A 19,677-nucleotide genomic window follows, 5' to 3' on the forward strand; every position below is an offset into this window, starting at 1 on the left:
CGACTCTGGGTGGGTTGTTTGCTTTATTTAATTACCAAAATACTTCGATTGTGTCGGGCCAACTGCCTGCGGTGGTTTCTGCTGCCTCTGCTGCCAAGTGTGGCGCATAATTGCAACATAATGGATTTGCTGCCACAAACAATTGGCAACAATGCTGCTTTTGCATTCGATGTTTTTTGCCAACCAAATAGATGCAACCACAGAGACATATGTAAAGCAAGGAGTAGCAGCAACAAAGTTAAGTCCGATCTCCATTCCCCCACCACACTCCACCTATACTCGCACTTGCACTCACACGTACGTGCCTTTCGAAGCAACAAATGCAGTCGACGGTTTGTTGTTTGTCGCTCGGTTGCCTGTTTGCCTTGCTGTTCTTGCTGTCCTTGCTGCTTTTGCTGCTGCTTCTGCTGCTGCTATTTGTGTGCACACAAATGCATTTAATTTCAGTTTAAATACCCAAATATAAAGTTTTGGCAAACAAGCGCAACCGCAACCATACAAACATAGCAAATTTGAAACCTCAAATAGAGAGGAGAGTAGTGGCGTGGCACTGGTAAGCCACCTCTTGCCACTCGGCTAGATTCGGTTTCAATTTGTATTTACAATTTTCCATACTTCAGTACCCTACTCTGTCAGTATTATTTGTGCAAGTACTCGTACTATATATTCAATGCTAAACATAAACTCGCCCGGAGCAATAATTGCTTAAAAATGGTTTGTTTATAAAGCAGTCGCTGCCACCCAGCCAGCTCCAGAGCCGTATTCCCGTGCAGAGTCAAAGCCAAAGTCAAGCACTGGTCAGCTTAAATGAACTGAGCCAGCGCAAATCCTATCAGCAGCTCGTTAGCCGGTGCTAAAGCCAATGGCTTTATAAATACATTCAGATAGAACGGCAGTCAAGTGGCAGCTGCCTGCAGTGCTAATAAAGCTTAGATCGCTGATTTAATGCGCCACAAAGAGTGCAGCGCAGCATATTGTACATCACACACTCACCCAGGCGCACACAAACACCCACACACCCGCACACACACACACTCGCACACTCGCACACCCGCACACACACACACACATAAGAGGCAGCAACACGGAATTCGCTCTACAGTTAAGCACGCCACTCGATGGCTTCTAGGAGTCACAGTGGCTGCAGTTTCTACAATTTGTGTTAAGCAAATAAAACTCTTCCAATTAGCACACTAACCTGTAATCAGAACCGTTTCCCAATTTAAAATAGCAACAGGTGAATTAATCAGACAGTTATAGTTCTATGGTATGTAAATCGAATAATTCAAATGCATTCCTTTTTTATAAGTATTAGGTTTCGTATAAATAAACTAAATGCCAGTAACAAATGATAAATCATTTTTAATTCTAATCACTTAGAAATAAATCCAAATCTCGTTTTAAAGCAATATTTTATCCGATAACCGTTTATAGATGAAATGCGAGGTTTAATTTGCTTTGTTGAACGTTGCAGTCGAGCAACTGCTGAATGTACCGTTTTTATTTATCAATTTATTTTAATGTCGACAAACAGTTTAAAAACCCTAAATAGAAAAAGTTTAATCAAGTATTATATATAAATATAATAATCACTATTTTGTTTAATAAAAGCCCCCGACTCGAGGCGCGATTTTATTTGCCAATCGGCCAAGTATGCCCCGATCCACATCCAATTGTAGTCAGAGGCGCTCATATACCTGTGAGCAAACATTTAAAAAATAAACGATTTATAATAAAACTTATAAAAGAAAGGAAACTCCGATTTATCAATAACTAATTTATTAAATAAAAGTTATAGTAAAATGAACAGAGAAAGATTAATTATCCAGTAACACAAGCTATGTCTCGTCTTACTGCCTTGGATAGTCACAGATTCCGGAGATGGCTGAAAAGAGAGGCTTATAGGAAGAGAGATTTCATTAATAAAATTAGAAAATAAATGTGGAGAAACACATAAAAATTACGAATGCACAGTTTCCTTCAAGTTTGGGGGTAGATAAAAAATAAACTGGTGTTACTTAGGAACTAGTCTACATACCATGCTGGATCAAGCAAGCTGTTTCCGAAATCCAGCCTTGCACCCAGGCACACGTGCAGGCGCATGGGCATGTCTAGATCAATTTGTCTCATCATGCCGATTAAAAATATTTCACTTTTGGGGTCGGAGATGCTTCTTTCTGCCCACCCTCTTTCCCCTGGGATACAGGGGTTTCTTGCTTTTTTGTATTCGACATGAAATTGTGTTCATTCATAAGATTTGCACAGCTTTCAGCATTCATCTTCTTATGATTTTCATAAACAAATCATTTGAAAAAGACCACTGTGGACGTGGAATAACTTAAAGCATATCGTCGCTGCATACCCTTGCCCCTGCTTGACTGTTTGCCACCGCCACCATGGCTGGGCTGTGACTCTTTTGGCCTGTGGCACCACCTTGAAGAGCGTGTCAATAGATTTAGATCAAGTTGCCATGTAATTGATGGCAAGCGCAGACACTAAACGCGCAATCAGCTAAATGGCAAGCTGAAATTTTATTTAATAACCTTTGAATATTTAAGTATCTCGCCTCAGAGCTGTGGCGCGAGGAGACTAATCGAGGGGGGGATTGGAGGTCACTTGTGTATTGCCAATGACACTTGAAGTAAGTTGTACAACAAAAAGCATACTACTGGCTGCTGGCAGGTGGCAGCTGGCAGCTGGGAACCGCCACACACATGATTCTGCTGCTCCTTTTGTTATGTTAATGGGAACTCGCAGCGGCACGTAACACCAATTTCAACATAACGCGAACGTCAACGTTTCCATCGATGCCGATCCCACGAATGTCTACCTTGACGTCGACATCGAGGTGGGAAATCGTACTCTGGAAACATGGCAGGCTGTTGGGCGTTAGGCATACTAGCCGAGGATGTGGTCTGGCTAAACGTCGTTATGTTGTTGTTGTTGTCATTGTCGATGTTCATGATATTTTATTTTGTTTTGTTTTTTTATATATATAGTATTGTACTCGTGTGTTGCCCGAAAGCTGTTTGCATAACAAATAATAAACACACGGCAACCGAAAAACCCAAAACTCAAAAACTCAAATTCGAACGCCGACAAGCGCACTTCACACGCCAGCCAGCATTTACGAGTAGATTGATGAGGCACGCAACAAAGGCATGCTGCAAACTAAGGTATGCAAAAAGGAAAACCCTTTTTCTCTTCTGGCAGCCAGTCAGACATTTTATTAGTTTTGACACCGCTTTGTTGTAACACTGGCACTCACACACTTACACACACACACACCCACCTACGATCTCAATTGGAAGGGCCAAAGTTAAAAGGCCCTTCATGCGCACCAAAAAATAGAAAAAAATGAGAAAAACAGTCACTTGACAGACTCCGCTTATCCTGTCAGCTATTCAATGAAACCTTGTTCCTCACATCCAGTATCTGGCACTTTGTTGCTGCCACTCTCGGCCTCCTCCGCTATTGCATGCCACATTCTCATCTACTAGTACGATGATCTGACCCAGCCCGCAACTACTTTACATAACAATAAAAACTTAATCAGTTTGCAAATCGTCCAACAACACTTTGGCTTATCATCGTCATTGTCATCATCATGGTTATCGTCCTTGGTCGTCATATGAATTCGCCACACATGCTCGATTATTTGTAATCCGCTTGTGTAATTGTAATGGCGTGCTAAAAATTTATATCATTGCCGAAAATATTGTTGAAACGTGTTTAATTGAATTTTTATGCATTGAACCTGATGTTGGGGGCGGGTGCGTGATTTCCATCTGTTATTGAGTTCAGTTCAGTTCAGTTCAGAAAAAGCAAATAGCATCAATTTTTATGTGCAAATAGAAAGGGAAGAAGACACAATGTGTGTGCATTCACTTCAATAATTTGCTCAATAATTTACCAAGTCCGATTAGTTCTAATGTGTGCCTGCAACTATCTTGCCATATGATGGCACGTCAGGCGAAGCCAGGCTGGCCAGCCATGTTATTAGGCCAACATTACCCAAAGAACTTTTGATGTTGCTCTACCGAAATTGGAGTCGTCCATGGCTACATTTGGAAGGACAACTAAAACAAAATAAATTAACACTAAAGAGAAATGTATTATTTTTACAGATAAAGCAACCTTTTGGAACTATAGCCACCACTGGATACTGTATTGGAAAGAAAGTTTGTGCAATTTGTTCTTTAAAATAGCATCTCCAAATCCAATTAACATGGCTACGTCCTAGATTGAATTTCAAAAAGATAATTATTCGCAAAACACATTACATAACAAAGGATGATCAGTTGAGATACTTTTTGTTAGAACATAAACCCATTTTCCCGATCGCTTATGCAAGAAGCTCATTTCAAAGGACATACTCCTACTTGTCCTGTACTGCACCATGGCCGCAGAATATGTCATGCCTACTGCCAAAAAATAATAGACTCGGGCGCTTCCTAGAGCCGCATACCAGCCGCACCACTAAAATTTGTGCTGCCATCAAACAACGACGATGTAGACGACGGCGTTCACGACGACGATGACGACGGCAGTGCCGGCTCGCATATTTCTTCATCTAAAACATGCTCGAACATGCAACTAATGGGGCACCAGGGAATCAGCGCAACGTTGGCGTACGCCAAAAAGCATGCAAACATTTTCAAAGTCAGCCGCTTGGCATGTCCTGGCGCTGGTGAGTGCCGGGGTCCGTCCACATAGTCATAGTACAAATATAGCTAAATCTTTTTCACGATAATAAATTATTATCAAGTCTGTCTGCGGGCGGCCTGCAGCAGCAGAGGAAGCGGCGCCAGTGGCTGCCACTTTGCATAGCAACCGACAGCAGGCAGGCAACAGCAGTAAGCGGCAGACAGCAGCTGCACATACGCCCCGTTGAACGTGAATTGGCATTGCAGTGGTGGCCATGTTGGCCATGATGGCCAAGCCAGGCAGGCTGGGTGGGCAACAACGCTTGGCATCAATACGCTCCACTGATAATGCCTTCAGATGCTGCTGCTACTGGTTCTGGTGCTGCTGCTGACACAGAAACTAGTACGGTGAAAACTGCTTGGAAAAAACTAGGAAATGATAAAAAAAAGATATGAAGAATTCATGTTTTTAATATTGCTGTCCCATGGACCTGCATATGTTAGATCGACCGATGTTTGTTATTTTTTAAATCGTACTCCACATAAACTTAAGCTGGGATTTTCTTCCACAATATTGGTTCAACTTATACTCAAAATTGATGCGCCATTAGATTGATATACAAAAAAAGAAAAGTTTAAGTAAAGTTGTACTAGCTGAAGCATTTGTTGAAATTCTCGGGAACCAGATATGTTTACTGATCGGAGCATCCACTGCAGATGCCGTCTCGTCCGCCTGACTTGCCTGCTTTATTGCTGCAGTTGTGTTGCTATGCCAAGCCAATTTCTTGCAAACGAAACTTCTGCTCGCCCGCCGCCCCAAGAATTTTTCGGTGTTTGGCACAAGTCAGAGCTCTGCTCAGTCAGCCAGGCAATCCGGGCGAGTCGGGTGCGGGTAAGCAGGAGGAGGAGCAGTCGTCTGAATAAAATGGATTTACTGCCAACTGTTGAACTGTGCACCGCACTATTTACTACCTGCATTTCTATTGCTACTTTTGTAACTTGTTAGCGCTTGGTCGCTCCGTTCGTTTTTACAGTTAAGCCCCTCCTCCACCCTCCACCCTCAACCATCCACCAGTGCTCTCTCATGATGCGTGCTCCGTGCTCCGTGCTTTTTTGGCTAGTTGAAAATTTACTTTTCGCATTATTCGATTTGTTGTCTTGGGGACGCCACCTTGGTCTTTGCCTGCACTTTACATTGTTTGCATTGCGGGGCAGCCAAAAGGGATGGGATGGGGTGGGGTGGGGTGGACTGTCCTGGTGCGACCTTTTAGCTACCAACTATTTTTTATGCTTGATGGCAATTTACGCTTTGCTGCAAATTTGCCGCTGATTGGCTACACATGGACGACGAGTAGTGTTCAGCTTAGCCCAACTCTGTCGATTCGATTCGCCTCGGTCCGCTTCAGCTGTCAAAGCAAAGTGCATTGACCAAGCAAATGGACTTTCCACTTGGAAATTAAAATAAGAAAAACAAACTTCTTCTTGTTGGTCCCACCTGTCCATCTGCCACTTTGGTCAGCAACCGATGGATGGGGCATTTAAATTTTTAAAGTTTGACCAAAACTTGCACACCCCGCTCCACCGCCTACTTTATAGGGTATTTCTGTGCAAGCTAAGTCATAAAACACAATTCAATAACGTGGGCGAATCCCCTCCACCAGCCCTCCAGCACAGCTCCACCTCCACCTCCGCATGCCGGCACCGATGCGACGTCTGGCAGAGCAAGCAGCTGTAAAATCAGCCGCGTGCAAAAGCATTAAAAAGGATGCTACAGGGCTCGTTGATGTTGCCGTTGGCGCCGCCAGTCGTAAAGAACGGCTTGGGAAACTTATTGAGCTAGTTATGACTTTCGCATACAAGGAACTGCGAACAGAAACCGCGCAGGGCTCGGTAATAATATGAAGCATGTGGCTCACTTTAGTGTTGCACGCCTCGAAGGGTGGCTGTTGCACAGGGAAGGGGCAAACACTGCGCGCATGTTATGCGTGCTTGGGAAGGATGAAACTTGGCGTCCATGAAGCCGTCTGCATTTTTAAGTTTCGGCAACACAAAATGCGCGAGAACAACTTGTAACCAGAGATACTTTGTCGACTTGTGGGTGGGCCGATAATTTGGGAAAACAGGTGAAGCTCTTATAACAGCTGGCTACAGATATTTAAACCCCTAATTGTCAACTAAGACGAACAAGGATGTTAAGAAGTACATATATGTAATATATAGTATACATATGTATGGTAGTTTTACTTGACAATGAGCCAAAGCAGCAACAACAACACCTTCTAGCAGAGCGTGGGTAGAGATTACATTTATTGTTAAACGAGCTGTAAGCTATACAAAATCAAATAGTGTTGTACGTTTTACGGAATTAGTGGATAGTGTAGACCAAGTTTGATCAACACAGATACTATATAGATGGGCGGGCGGCTCTAGCTATATGGGGTGAACAAATATCTCTCAGCTAAATTACCTATGTTTTCATCTAAATATCAACCTTTTCTCATTCAAAAATAGATCTTAAATCGTTGCTTCCAGGAGTTGAGGTAGAACTATTCCTTAAATTATGAAATTTAGCGGCATTTCTGAATTGATCCTAGCACTCTTCAGCTACAATGAATGTTAGTCCTTTAGCCAGTCGCTAATAAAATGTATTAACGATTTAATATTTCTTTTTTTATATACTACAAGTATATTATTATGCTATTATGCGCAATCGCATAAAAGAAAAGCAATGCAGTAAGCCCAAATCCTCGCTAATAACTCCCACTCTTACCCAATTCACAGGCGTATATGGCGATGTGCAGCGTGTAAAGATCTTGTACAACAAAAAGGACTCGGCGCTCATACAAATGGCGGAGCCGCAGCAAGCTTATTTGGGTAAGTCAAATAAAGTAAACCAATCCCGGGCGGTAAATGTAATGAAAAAGCCCACTCCTTCCTATAACCAGACTGGTATATACCCGTACATATGTATGTATAGTATACACAGATATATAAGCAGATATATAGCCATCATAGACAGCGGAAAACGAGAAAGAAGAAACAACTGCAAATTGCAGCTTGTTTAAAATGAAAATTCCAGTAGCTGAAATTCCAAACGGGGGATGGCATACCTTATGCAGCCGTATCTGTAGCCGTAACTACTACTCGTTTACCAGCTGCAACTGCACCAAACAAAATTTATTAATAATAAAAATTGTTAAGGGAGCGTGTGAGGGGGACGGGCAATGGGGCGGATGGGCGGACGAGCGGGTGCTTGGTAGTGAGAGATCGGACAAGCCGAGGGCATAAATGAAATTTCATAAGCGCTTTATTAACAGGGCCCAAACGGCACCTGGCTTGGCATCCAGAAAAGACCAAGGCGACAAAGGCTGACCATCACATACGCACGCTCCCACGACCACGACCACACCCACACACACACACACTCTCACACACACACACACACACACATTCAAACACACCACACGTCTGCACAGCGGGGCATGCCAATCATTTTATTGCATTTATTTTGTGCATTTTGCCATTGTCAGGCGAATGGAACTCCCATCGGCTCGCCCCCCGCCTCGCCAGTTATTTGTGCGCGTATTAAACGAAATGAAATCGCCGCGTTAAGTCCGACGCGACGTGCCAAATTCCACTTTATTACAAAAACAGAAGCAGAAACGCTGATGACAGCGACACCTTTTTCAATTTCGATTTGCTTTTATCCCATTTAACACGTGGCAGGGGGTGGGAGGGTGGGGGTGGGGTTGCACGCACCATCCTTATTTATTCATAGGACAACAACAAGAAGTATGGCTCAGCGGAAGCAGAGAAAGTGCCTCTCCTGCAGTTGTGATGCACTTTATTAAGAGAATTTACTTGAATCTTGGCATTGCGCATACGCCATGTGTTCGCATAAGTAATTAGCTCACGCAACCCCCTTATATCCCAATTCTGCACCAGGCCGCATATGGGAAGAGGACATGTATAGATATTGTGTACTAACGCCCAATTATTGTGGGTCCCATTGAGAGTTTGTTAAAGTGTTGTTTCGGATATCTTCGGGATTCCTAATTATGTTAACAACTGTTGATTCTAAACATGTAATGTATTTTATTATTCTTAAGGACTCCTGCAAAAGTCTTTGACTTAAAAATATAGAATGCTTCAACTTAGTTTGCAAAACAGTCGGACCTGGTTGAAGACCCATCCAGGGAATGTTTCTCCTCGAGATGTTTTATTTACAAGCTGTCCGAGTTGAGGACAATTATTAAACGATTTTACAATACATCGGAAAACTTCACGATTACTTATGCAAAACTTAAATGATAATGCATTAAAAAAAGAAGAAAAATCAAGCAGGTCCAGGCAATGATAGGGTTTGAGCCTCTGTTCCAATCCTTAGAGGAAATCAAAACAGCCCGAACAGATTTAAAATCACATCCTTCCTCAATAGAGACCAGAACTTACTACCTACTTGGGCTACATACCAGCATTAGTTAATATGGCATCATATCTCGATTGATTTGTTTATATACTCGAATATATGTCCGTTACACCCATTTTCGCAAACCAAAAATGTATTTGATTTAATTACTGAACCGTGTGTATATAACTGTCTAGCATCCTGCACCTTAAGCCATTAGTCAGTCAGCGACCTGAACTTACAAAATTCGAGCTACAATTCAAGTACAACCGCAATTGAATGCCTTGAAAATGATTGGGTTGTAAAATAATTATTTATTTAAAGCGCGCAAGTGTTGCGAATAAAATCCGCTTTAAATCCGTGCAGCATTTCTTTTTTGTTTGTTTGTTTGTTTGTTTGTTTTTTTTTTTTAATGCCGCTCAAACGGTTGCCAAATAATATTCGGAGAACCGTGATCGTTTTTATTTATGCCGGCGCTTAAAATGCTTTTTAAATACACAGCAAATGAAGGCTGGCCGGGCAGTGGAAAGCGGACAGCGGACAGGGGCATCGTCGCTGGCCTCAGGCCTCAGGAGCCACAGCAGTTGTGCAATTTTGGAAGGCAGACGTTTTATTCGCACGTGCATTTTCGCCTGTATTGACAGTTTGTTGCTGTTGTTAATAAAGTTGAAATAAATTTAATTTGCTCAATAAATGATGCAGCGCGTGTTAACAACTCGGGCACCCTCCGCGTCACCCTCAATAGCCTTGCGGAAATCGCCAGCAAATTGCGAAAACGTAAAGCTACCTATTAAATGCCATAAACTGTTTATTGATTTAAATACATGAGCATGACCAAAGCAACAACAACAACAACTACAGCCCAATTTGCCCCAAACAATAACAAATACATATGTACTCGTACATGTGTGCCCGAGGTTTCTGTAGTTGTAGGTTCTAGGTTTCAGGTGGCAGGTGGCAAGTGGCCGGTGGCTGGATTGTTGGCATGGGCAAGCGGTGGTTTTTGCGGTGAAAATATGCTTTGTGCTGCACTCAATTAATTTTTTAATTATCATTATGTAAACATTTGCGCGTTCTTTTTGTTGCTTACATGCACGCCAGCATGTATTTACACATATTTGCAGCTCAAAAGCATTCCGAGTTTACGTTAGCATTACATTTTTAATACCCTCCACCTCCTACACCTGTCCAGGGTCCACTCTTCGTCCGTCCGTCTTGGTATTCCCCGACCTGCAGCCCCAATAACACAACTGATTCTGGACCACAGCTAATCAGCTGCATAGTTTTAAATGCATGCAACAAATTTTCGCTTTGTCTTTTCTCTCTCCTGCATGCCACACTCCACACTCCACAGACCACTCTCTAGGAAAACCATCGAGCCGAGTGTCACACACAGGGGCTATGCGGCGTATGCGTAATGCCCGGTGTCCATTGTCCATTGTCCATATGCTCGTATTGTAGGCAGCCAGCAGATGCTGAAACATTTTCATCGCTTTATTTATGACAGCGCCAGTCAAACAAAAGTGAACCGAAACAAGCGGAACAACTGAATAACTGACTCGCAATACAAACGAATTATTGTAGCTGTTACATACATGGCAGCAGTTCGTGCCGAATCCATGCATGGACGCACAATCGCTTTCATTGCCATTCATTCCACTGCCACTCCCACTCCCACTACCGTTCTCATGCAACGGTCATGTGAAAATATTAATGGCTATGCGGCAGCATATAGACTACTAATGTGCCGCAAGGGCTGTAAAATCGCAAACACTTCCGCCCCGAAAGCAACAGCAGAAAGCCATCGGCTGCCTGCCCTGGCCTGGCCTGGCCAGTTTTAATACAAACTCACCTGTCTCTCTGGTACGTGTGTGTGTGTGTGTGTGTGTGGCTGAGTGCCGCCTTGGCTGGTAAGAGTGCGCACTTATACACTCATAAAATATTAACAAATTCATTCGTTACTTTACTCAAACTCGAAACTTCGACAAACAAAGACGATTACCGAGCAACAACATGTAATGGGGGGGGGGGGGGGGTTCAGTTGGTCGGATCGGGTCGGGTCGGGTCTGGTCTGGTCCGGACTGGACTGGGCGACGTTCTTGGGTGGAATTGGATTGGTTTGGTATGGTTTGGGCAGGAATGTGCTTTGGCTGGCAACAGCTGGCCTGGGTCGCCCTATGCATATGAAAGTGTCTCGTTTGGGCTTGCTGTGTGGAGTGTGTTTGTGTGTGTGCGTGTGTGTGTGTGTGTGTACAATATACCGTTACAATTGCACGCCCCTTACACGAATTACAGCGTAAAGGCGCAAAAACTTTTGCTTTTGTTTTGTTCTTACGTTTCTAAATGAAGTCAGCAAAAACAGTGGGGCACGAGCCAACCAAACAGGCGAACAAACAAAGTGCGACAGCAATCAAATATCAAAGCCGAAGAAAATAGACAAAACAATAAGCCTCGTCTGACCGGGCAGAGCAGAGCCGAACAGAGCAGAGATTACTAGGTGGGGTGGGGTGGGGTCGGGGGGTGTGGTGTGTGGGAAATATTATAATGGCACATTTTTTCCTAGTGGGACAGGCTGGCGCGCCATTTGTTGTCTGGTGTTCAGGATGAAGTTTTTGCGCAACTTATTACAAACTATATACAGAGCCAGACAGACAAACAGACATATAGACTCGCAGAGTATACACCCGCATATTTATTTATAGGCGCACGCACAGCTGCTATCCCCCGGTCTGCTATAGGTGTTGATGTTGATGTTGGAGTTGGAGTTGGAGTTATTGGTGTTCGTTGTTCGTGTTGGCTTGCTCCGCTCTCCTCTATTGGGGAATTTTGCGTAAATAAATTTTCTGTTTTGTCATACAAATTACCACAACATATTTTGCATAAGCGTATGTATGAAGGCATTTACAATAAAAACAAACAAATTTGTGCGTGAGCCACATTGTGGGGGTATTGCATGTGGCAGCCTGTCTATACTTCTACTATATATTATGGCTGATTACGCATACGCCATGTGTGGCGTGTCTGGAAGAGCAACTGCCACCGAGTATCAACATAGTACATAGTACTATCAACATAGTTCAGTGAAAGTTTTGCAACATTCTAGACGCTTGCCAGTTTGCGTTAAGTGACTCTTTCAATGACTCAATGCATGGCACTTTGGATGAAGTACTCGTAGCCAGCCTATAAGACCCAATCGTGTAATCTGCGTTACAGCTGACATTTTCAAACCTACGACCTGTCTCTAAACAATTAAATACTCATATGTACTTATTTTTAAAACAATACGAGTAAAAGCAGTGCAGTTTCACAAAATCACAAATCACATCGATACAGCTCGTTGTGCTCTTGACTTATGCTCATGTCACTCGAAAATCACGAAAAATAGCAACCCTTCGAAAAAACCCACCTGGACTTCTCGGTCTTCAGACTGCTTAGTGCAATGCAATGGAAACAAGCCACATAATCCAAAGAGCTCCATGCATGAGCTACTTACTTCGCTTGCCTGCTCCCTTTGCCAGCCAGAGCCCAGATGTGCGCGCACTCTCTTTTTAATGCCCTGCTTCAGGTTAATAATGATTTGTTGTTGTTGCTCCGGCGGCCGCTCCTAGTCAGCCTCCCGTAATTAAAACTTTAAGATACTTTTTGAGCTGGGCCAAAGGCAGCAGCTGCAGCATTCGCAACTTTTGAGGAAGGGGCTTGTTGCCGAAAACTGGCACTGCTGCCTCCGCTCTTGACTAGGCTTGTCGAAAAGTAGAAGAGCGGCTTGGGGCTGGCACTGGGGCTGGCACTGGGGCTGGGGCCCGAATGTTGTGTACTACATTAATCTTTATTATGCACAAGTGTCTGTCACATGCGAGGGCCGACCGCAACGCATGCGATTGGCCAAGAGAGGCCAAAGAAGCAGCCTTTGTCACTGCTGGCTATGCCTTTTATTTCGCAATTTATTATATTTTCGTATGTACTCGTACTTTGTACTTTTTGTAAAATCATTTAATCCATTAGGCGAACAATAAACGGCTGAGTAAGCACATTATTTTTTAACAATAAAACAAGTGACAAGTGCGTGCCAAGCCCGCCCTGCCCGGACACAATGATAAAATGTTATACAATTTATTAGAATAATGCAGAAAAATGGAAAATGGTGAGAATAGAAGGGCTCGACGTGCATGACTTGCACCACCACCGACCACCCCCATTGCAGAGATTGAGGAGAAATTAAATAAAAAAGTAATCGAAATTGAAATTGTTTACTGTCTTTGGACAGCCTAGCAGCGACTCTGCATGCTGTGCTAGAGCCTCAGGTGTTATGACTGAGAATATGAGAATACTAGTCGAATGCGAGACTACAAAACTGCACGCCTGCACGACTGCAGGATTGCCGCATTGCCGGATTGCCGGAGGACGACAAACGATGCGAGAACTGTTGCCAATGCCTTTTATGGCAAACCATTCGCCTGTAAATCACCAAAGGCGCGCAGACGACATTGATAAAGTTGCAGTTACATTTTAGTATGTAAATATTTGCTGGCACTTACACGCGCTCGCTGCTGACTTCCCCCGACTTGGTCCGAGCGGCAAAACAATTTTATGGCTCTATCCCCAATATATAAATTTTATACACACATACGAATATGTACAGTCCCCGGCACCACCACCACTACCACCACCTCCACCACCAACACACACAACACAGCAACTAACGAGCACTCTGAAAAAGTTTGCCACTAAAATCGTTCTCGTTTCCGCTTTAACTTTTTGTTTTTTCCAGCTATGTCTCACCTTGATAAATTACGTTTATGGGGCAAGCCAATACGTGTTATGGCCAGCAAACATCAGGCCGTACAATTGCCCAAGGAGGGCCAACCGGACGCGGGCCTCACACGTGACTACTCACAGAATCCGTTGCATCGTTTCAAGAAGCCCGGCAGCAAGAACTATCAGAACATCTATCCGCCATCGGCGACTCTGCATTTAAGTAACATTCCGTAAGTATTTCATCGCTATAGCCAATCGAGCGATCATATGTCCCTTCCCAGTAGCATACAAATAGATTTATTTTAATTTGAATTTGATTTTCTGATCCCTTTCGACTCAAATCCGATTCTGCACAGGTAGTTTGCTAGATGTCCGGAAAGGGAAAGAAGCGGAAGAGTTTGATAGGAAATCGATAAAAAAAAACTAGCTTAGAAGCAATGTTTTGATGCAACGCAGCTTTTTATGTATAAATAGCTTTCCTTTTCATCTATAACTTAAAGCACGTTGCATGTTGGTAATAGGTCACCATTCTATCTAATATATACTTGTATATCTGTACTTTCGAATCGTTCACTGCAATTACATTTCTAAATGGTATATCTATAGGCGAGGTATACTGATCGAAATAGGCGGACATACCTTTCTTCCCTGTGTATATCACAGACCTCAACACTCCTACACTCCTCAGTGAAGGGTATGCAAACATTGTTACCATTAAACATTAAAACCACATATGTATGTTATGAAGTTTTGTTCAACTATGTCCTTATATTTAGCCAATAAACCCCTGGCTACATACCCTTACTATTAGTTAGTTTATTTTGGAAATGTTTAGTATTTGCTGCAATAATTCCCATCTAATAGATGTGAGCAGGACCTCGAGATTATAATGTATAGGGTATGTTCTATGGCAACATACCCAGAATACTTGTACCGAGCAATGAGATCAAGATCCCAATAATTCCTTAAACAATTCCGTAGCTTTGAAGGGGAGAAGAACCGTAGCTGGTAGTTCAGAAAATTATTTTCTTTGCAACATGTACCCGATTTCAGCAATCGATGATAGTGATATGTTATTTGAAATGCCAGGAGCAGTTGTAGGACGTTCTGGTGTTTTCCATTCAACATTATCGCAGCTTGTGCGAATGTTGTTCGAGCCCCAGCACTCTGCCTGCTCGAACCCGAACCGGCGCAGCTGGTGTTAGTTTTTCATCAACACCAGGCACATAGCGCCCGGTGCTGCCGAGGCAATTACAATTACCGCTATCAGCAGTAGCATCCTTCAGCAGGCACCGTCCCAGGCACAGACGCCCCGGGTCACCTTGTCTGCCGAATATGACAAAGCGCCCCGTCGGGCTTTTGTGCACGGCGACTGGTATTTGAATTTATGAGCCTGCCGGCCCAGTACTCGTCGCATAGAGTGCCATTCTCATTCGTTTAGACGGCACCGCGTGGCCTTTTAAATGCGATAGCTGCTTATTTAAAATCTATGTCACATTTTCAGCTCATCCTGCACTGAGGATGACATCAAGGAAGCCTTCACCTCGAACAATTTCGAAGTCAAAGCCTTCAAATTTTTCCCGTAAGTACGAAATGCGTTCGCCGTCTGTTCAAGCCACTAATCCCGCCCTTCCCCCACAGCAAGGACCGCAAAATGGCGCTGCTGCAGCTCTCATCGGTGGAGGAGGCTGTCCTGGCACTCATCAAAATGCACAATCATCAGCTGTCGGAGTCGAATCACTTGCGCGTCAGCTTCTCCAAGTCGAACATCTAGAATCCAACACGTGGTCAGGTTCACTGAACTTGACGTTGTGCCAACAGCAACTATGGGCTGCAAGTCTACTGGCCACCACCTCCACCCCAAGTGGCCACAATCTGGAACTCGTAGTACAAGCGGTGACGAACAACTAGTACTGGAACTGGAACTGGAACTATAACAAGAGCCAACTGACCCACAGCATACAGCCTGAACCCTATATCCAATCGAACCCAACCCATCAACCACCCATCAAATACCAGCAGCAACAATCGATTTATGAGCTATATCAGTAACCACTTAAAGAATCATTCTTAATGTTTAATCCAAAAGCAAAAGCGAAACAAAAAAAAAAACAAAGCGAAGCAAATGAAGAAATATCAATACTAAACTACAAAATTTCTAAGATTAAAAAATAACAAATTACAAATAAATTATCTAAATCAGAAAATTTCTCAAGTCCTTACGACGCACACAGACACAATTCAACAACAACAACAACAACAGAAACAACAAAAGAGAAACCAGCCCCAAACAATCAGCAACGGCGTATTACCTACCTACCATAAGCTTAATCTAAAATTAAAATTAAATTTAAAATAAAAAGAAACTATAGCTAGTAAGTTGCATTGCATGAAAGAGATCTACTCGCATCGCATGATGATGGATAAATTAAATGCACTACTGTGTTTTGGTTTTTAAAAACAGCAAAAAGTCAAAGCAAAACACACAAGAAACGGGAAACGAGAGACGAGAAAGAAGAAAAAAGAAAAAAGAAACAACAAACAGCAATTAACAATTATTGTACGAGTATAAGCATGGAGTAAGATTTTTATTATGTATTTGCTGTTGTTATATTTTAAACGAGCGCAACTTAATTTTAATTTAATTTTTAAAAAACAAAACACAACAAACAAGCAAACAAATGAACGTAGTTTTTAAATGTTTTTCACTTTGTTAGTTGTAAAATGAATTAACTTTAACAAAAACAAAAAAGAAGAAGAGAACAAATCGATAAGGAAGAGGAAAAATCCCAGTTTTAAAACGGAAGAATTGTAAGGATGTTTCGGAAAAACGTTTATATTTTATTTAAATCGATATGAAGCATATGAAGATAAATCCAAAAAGAAAGCATGATTATAATTTAGTAAGTACTATATATGGTATCTGTTTGTTTAGCCCTAAATCAAGTAAAACATTTTAGAGCAGTTAAATAAACACGTAACGTACGTAAAATCTTATGTGTGTCTGTAAATGTAAATGTTGTTAAGCTAGCGAAAAATATACACAAGGTATGGATATGGATCGGTTGGAAGTAAGAGCGATATAATATACATATATATGATGTATTATAAACTATATATATATATATATATATATATATATATATATATATATATATATATATATATACAAGAAAACATGAAACAGGAAATTTTAAGCTATGAAAGAAAATCTCAAATGGTATATATACATATATGAAGATATATATATATATCTTATATACATATTTAAGCGTAAGCATACCAGTAAAGAAAGACATATTCGTGTTTTTAGCAAAACATAACAAAAAAACGAAAACCTAATGATTTTTTGATAATTTTACAACAAGAACACACAAATACATGCATACATACAACAAAGTATAACATGCCCCGAACTAACACACGCACACCCACACACAAACACACACACACACAGCCAAGTACACATGTTCACGCACACAAGCCGACATAAATATATATCTATATAAAAACAAAAATTGATATAGTTTACATGTAGAAAGTGAAAAGGAGCGAAATTATTTATACGTTGGCGCAAAAGAACAAAACAAAAGTAGAACAAAGAAGAAGATGAAGATGATGAAGCAGAGGGATTACAAAATTGCAATTAGCTATAATTTACTTGATATGAACATAGTTTTTAAGAATAAGTAGCAGTGATCGTAATTTAAAATTAACAAGCAACAACTAAGCATTGGCATAAAGATAAATGTTAAAAATAAATTGAACATGAATATACGTGTACGAAAAGCAAAAGCAAATTAAAACAAATATTGTAAAAGCTAAAGCTGAATACAAAAGAGAAGAGCAGCAAAAAACCATGTACCCCCGACCCTCCCCCCTTCCCCACTAACCCACAAAACATTTGAAGAGGAGCTGAAAACGAATCTGCAGTAAACTAAATCAAACCCCCATCCCCCTAATTGGGGCTGAATTGTGTGTGTTATTTTAAAACAATTACACAATTCAAAAGTACATACTACAAAGGACAAATTTGAAAAAGGAGAGCAGCTGAAGCAGGAGCGAAAGCAGAACAGAGAAGGGAAAACATTAGTGTTTCATATACAACAAGAAAACAAAACAAAAAAACTACTTAGCGTATTTATGTATCTTATCTTACTTAACCCTACTTTAACCTCTTAACTTAACTTAACGTACATATAGTACATACTTGCATATGCAACTCTATATCTATGTCTACTATATAAATGCATAAAAGCATATTACATACAAGCATACATAAATTCAAACATAATTGTACACGTTTTGTTAGGGCGCATCGCATCGACACAAGGTAATACACATATAGTACATATACCTACTATACGAGTATAGTATGTATGTATATCAAACCCACGACTGCTAGAATTTCAAATGAGAACTCTTGACAAATCAAAATTTCATACAAGTATTTAAACTAACCAAATCTATTTCTATATACATATACTATATATACAGACATAGCTACTACTTGCAAGTACACATCTATTTGAAAAGTTCAAGCATGTACGAGTATGTGTATACTACCTGTATACACACAGACACAGACACAGCTACGGACATCGACTTATACAATAAAAGTCTACAAAAGCTCCTTCATAAATACACACACACACACACACACACACGCACAAGTAAGGCGGCCAGTGGCCGGCCATTGTTGTTCTTTGGTATGCAGCGTTCAAAGCGTAATCAAATATTTAGCCCAACGATAAAATACAATTGAAATAACGATGCTTAAGCATGGAGATGCAGAGCATGATGAGCAAAGCACCGATTAAATATGAAAAAATATATGAAAACATGATAATTGATAGAACTAACGAATAAATAGTAGGTACAGTAAAGCATGCAGCATAGATGGCGCAGCTATTTGACGGGAAAATAAACCGAAACCGTAAACTAAAACAAAACAAAACAGAAACAGAAAAAACAAAAACTACAACTATTAATTTACACGTAGAAATAGAAAAGTTAATCAATTTACAAATAAATTGAAGAATTTATTACTGCTAAAGCAACAACAAAACATGATGAGGCGAGGCGATCTCACAAAAACACACATTCAATTGCATTCGTTGACCGCCCCTGCGCGCCTGGGCCCCTCCTCCCGCTTCAAACTTGTACCCCCCAATAGGCGTAATTAACTATTTGAAAAAACAAAAGAAGAGAAAAAACAGAAACTGAAAGAAACCGTTTTTAGTGTAGATTTCGAGCTGCAGTACAAGATTTTATCAAATTACAAATACAAGGCGAAATTCAAATTGAAGACTAATATACTATGATTATGAGTTCAGTTCTCTTCACACTCCCCACTCAATCACACACACAGACGCACACACACACATATTTTACACATAAGTGGTACATTTACAGTTGAAAAGAAAACAAATAAATGTGTACTATATGTATTTGTAGTTATATATTTATAAATAAATACATACATATACCTAAGTATGTATTGCAAACAGAAACAAAAACAAAACCGAAAGTGATTAGAGAAATAGCATAAATATCAAAAGCGAGTGTAGCCAAAAGTGTGTGCTGTTCTGAAGAGCGTACAATTTGCGATTTTAGTTGAAAAACAAAAAATTTTAAAAACTAACAAAATGGCGAAACTAAAGAAAGGGGAGCGCGGCTTACACACAAAACAAACATTAAGATAAACATATCAGAGCAAAAATGTTGACATATGTACGAGATTAGTTCAGGGAGGACTCCCTTCATCATTTCAGAACAGTAGCATCCGCATAATCAGATATAATACAAGGCAGCAAGAACCATCATAGAACAACTACACCCCGAAGAGTTTAACCTCAACTCACAATT

At 41.2% G+C, this 19,677-nt stretch overlaps 1 protein-coding gene across 5 annotated transcripts in view; it reads left to right on the forward strand.

Moving 5' to 3' along the window:
- Positions 1–15,717, forward strand: part of LOC115620510 (polypyrimidine tract-binding protein 1) — a 217,378-nt gene extending 201,661 nt beyond the window's left edge. For all 5 annotated transcript variants that reach the window (XM_030513769.1, XM_030513772.1, XM_030513770.1 and 2 more), the window contains 4 exons: positions 7,428–7,520; positions 13,823–14,039; positions 15,314–15,391; positions 15,451–15,717. In XM_030513769.1, the coding sequence (XP_030369629.1) occupies positions 7,428–7,520; positions 13,823–14,039; positions 15,314–15,391; positions 15,451–15,583 (521 nt within the window). In that variant the 3' untranslated portion in view covers positions 15,584–15,717. The remainder of the gene's footprint in view (positions 1–7,427; positions 7,521–13,822; positions 14,040–15,313; positions 15,392–15,450) is intronic.
- The last annotated feature ends 3,960 nt before the right edge of the window (positions 15,718–19,677 follow it).

Source organism: Scaptodrosophila lebanonensis, unplaced genomic scaffold (assembly GCF_003285725.1).
Source record: "Scaptodrosophila lebanonensis strain 11010-0011.00,11010-0021.00 unplaced genomic scaffold, SlebRS2 tig00000024-arrow-pilon, whole genome shotgun sequence".
NCBI classification, from domain to species: Eukaryota; Metazoa; Arthropoda; class Insecta; order Diptera; family Drosophilidae; genus Scaptodrosophila; species Scaptodrosophila lebanonensis.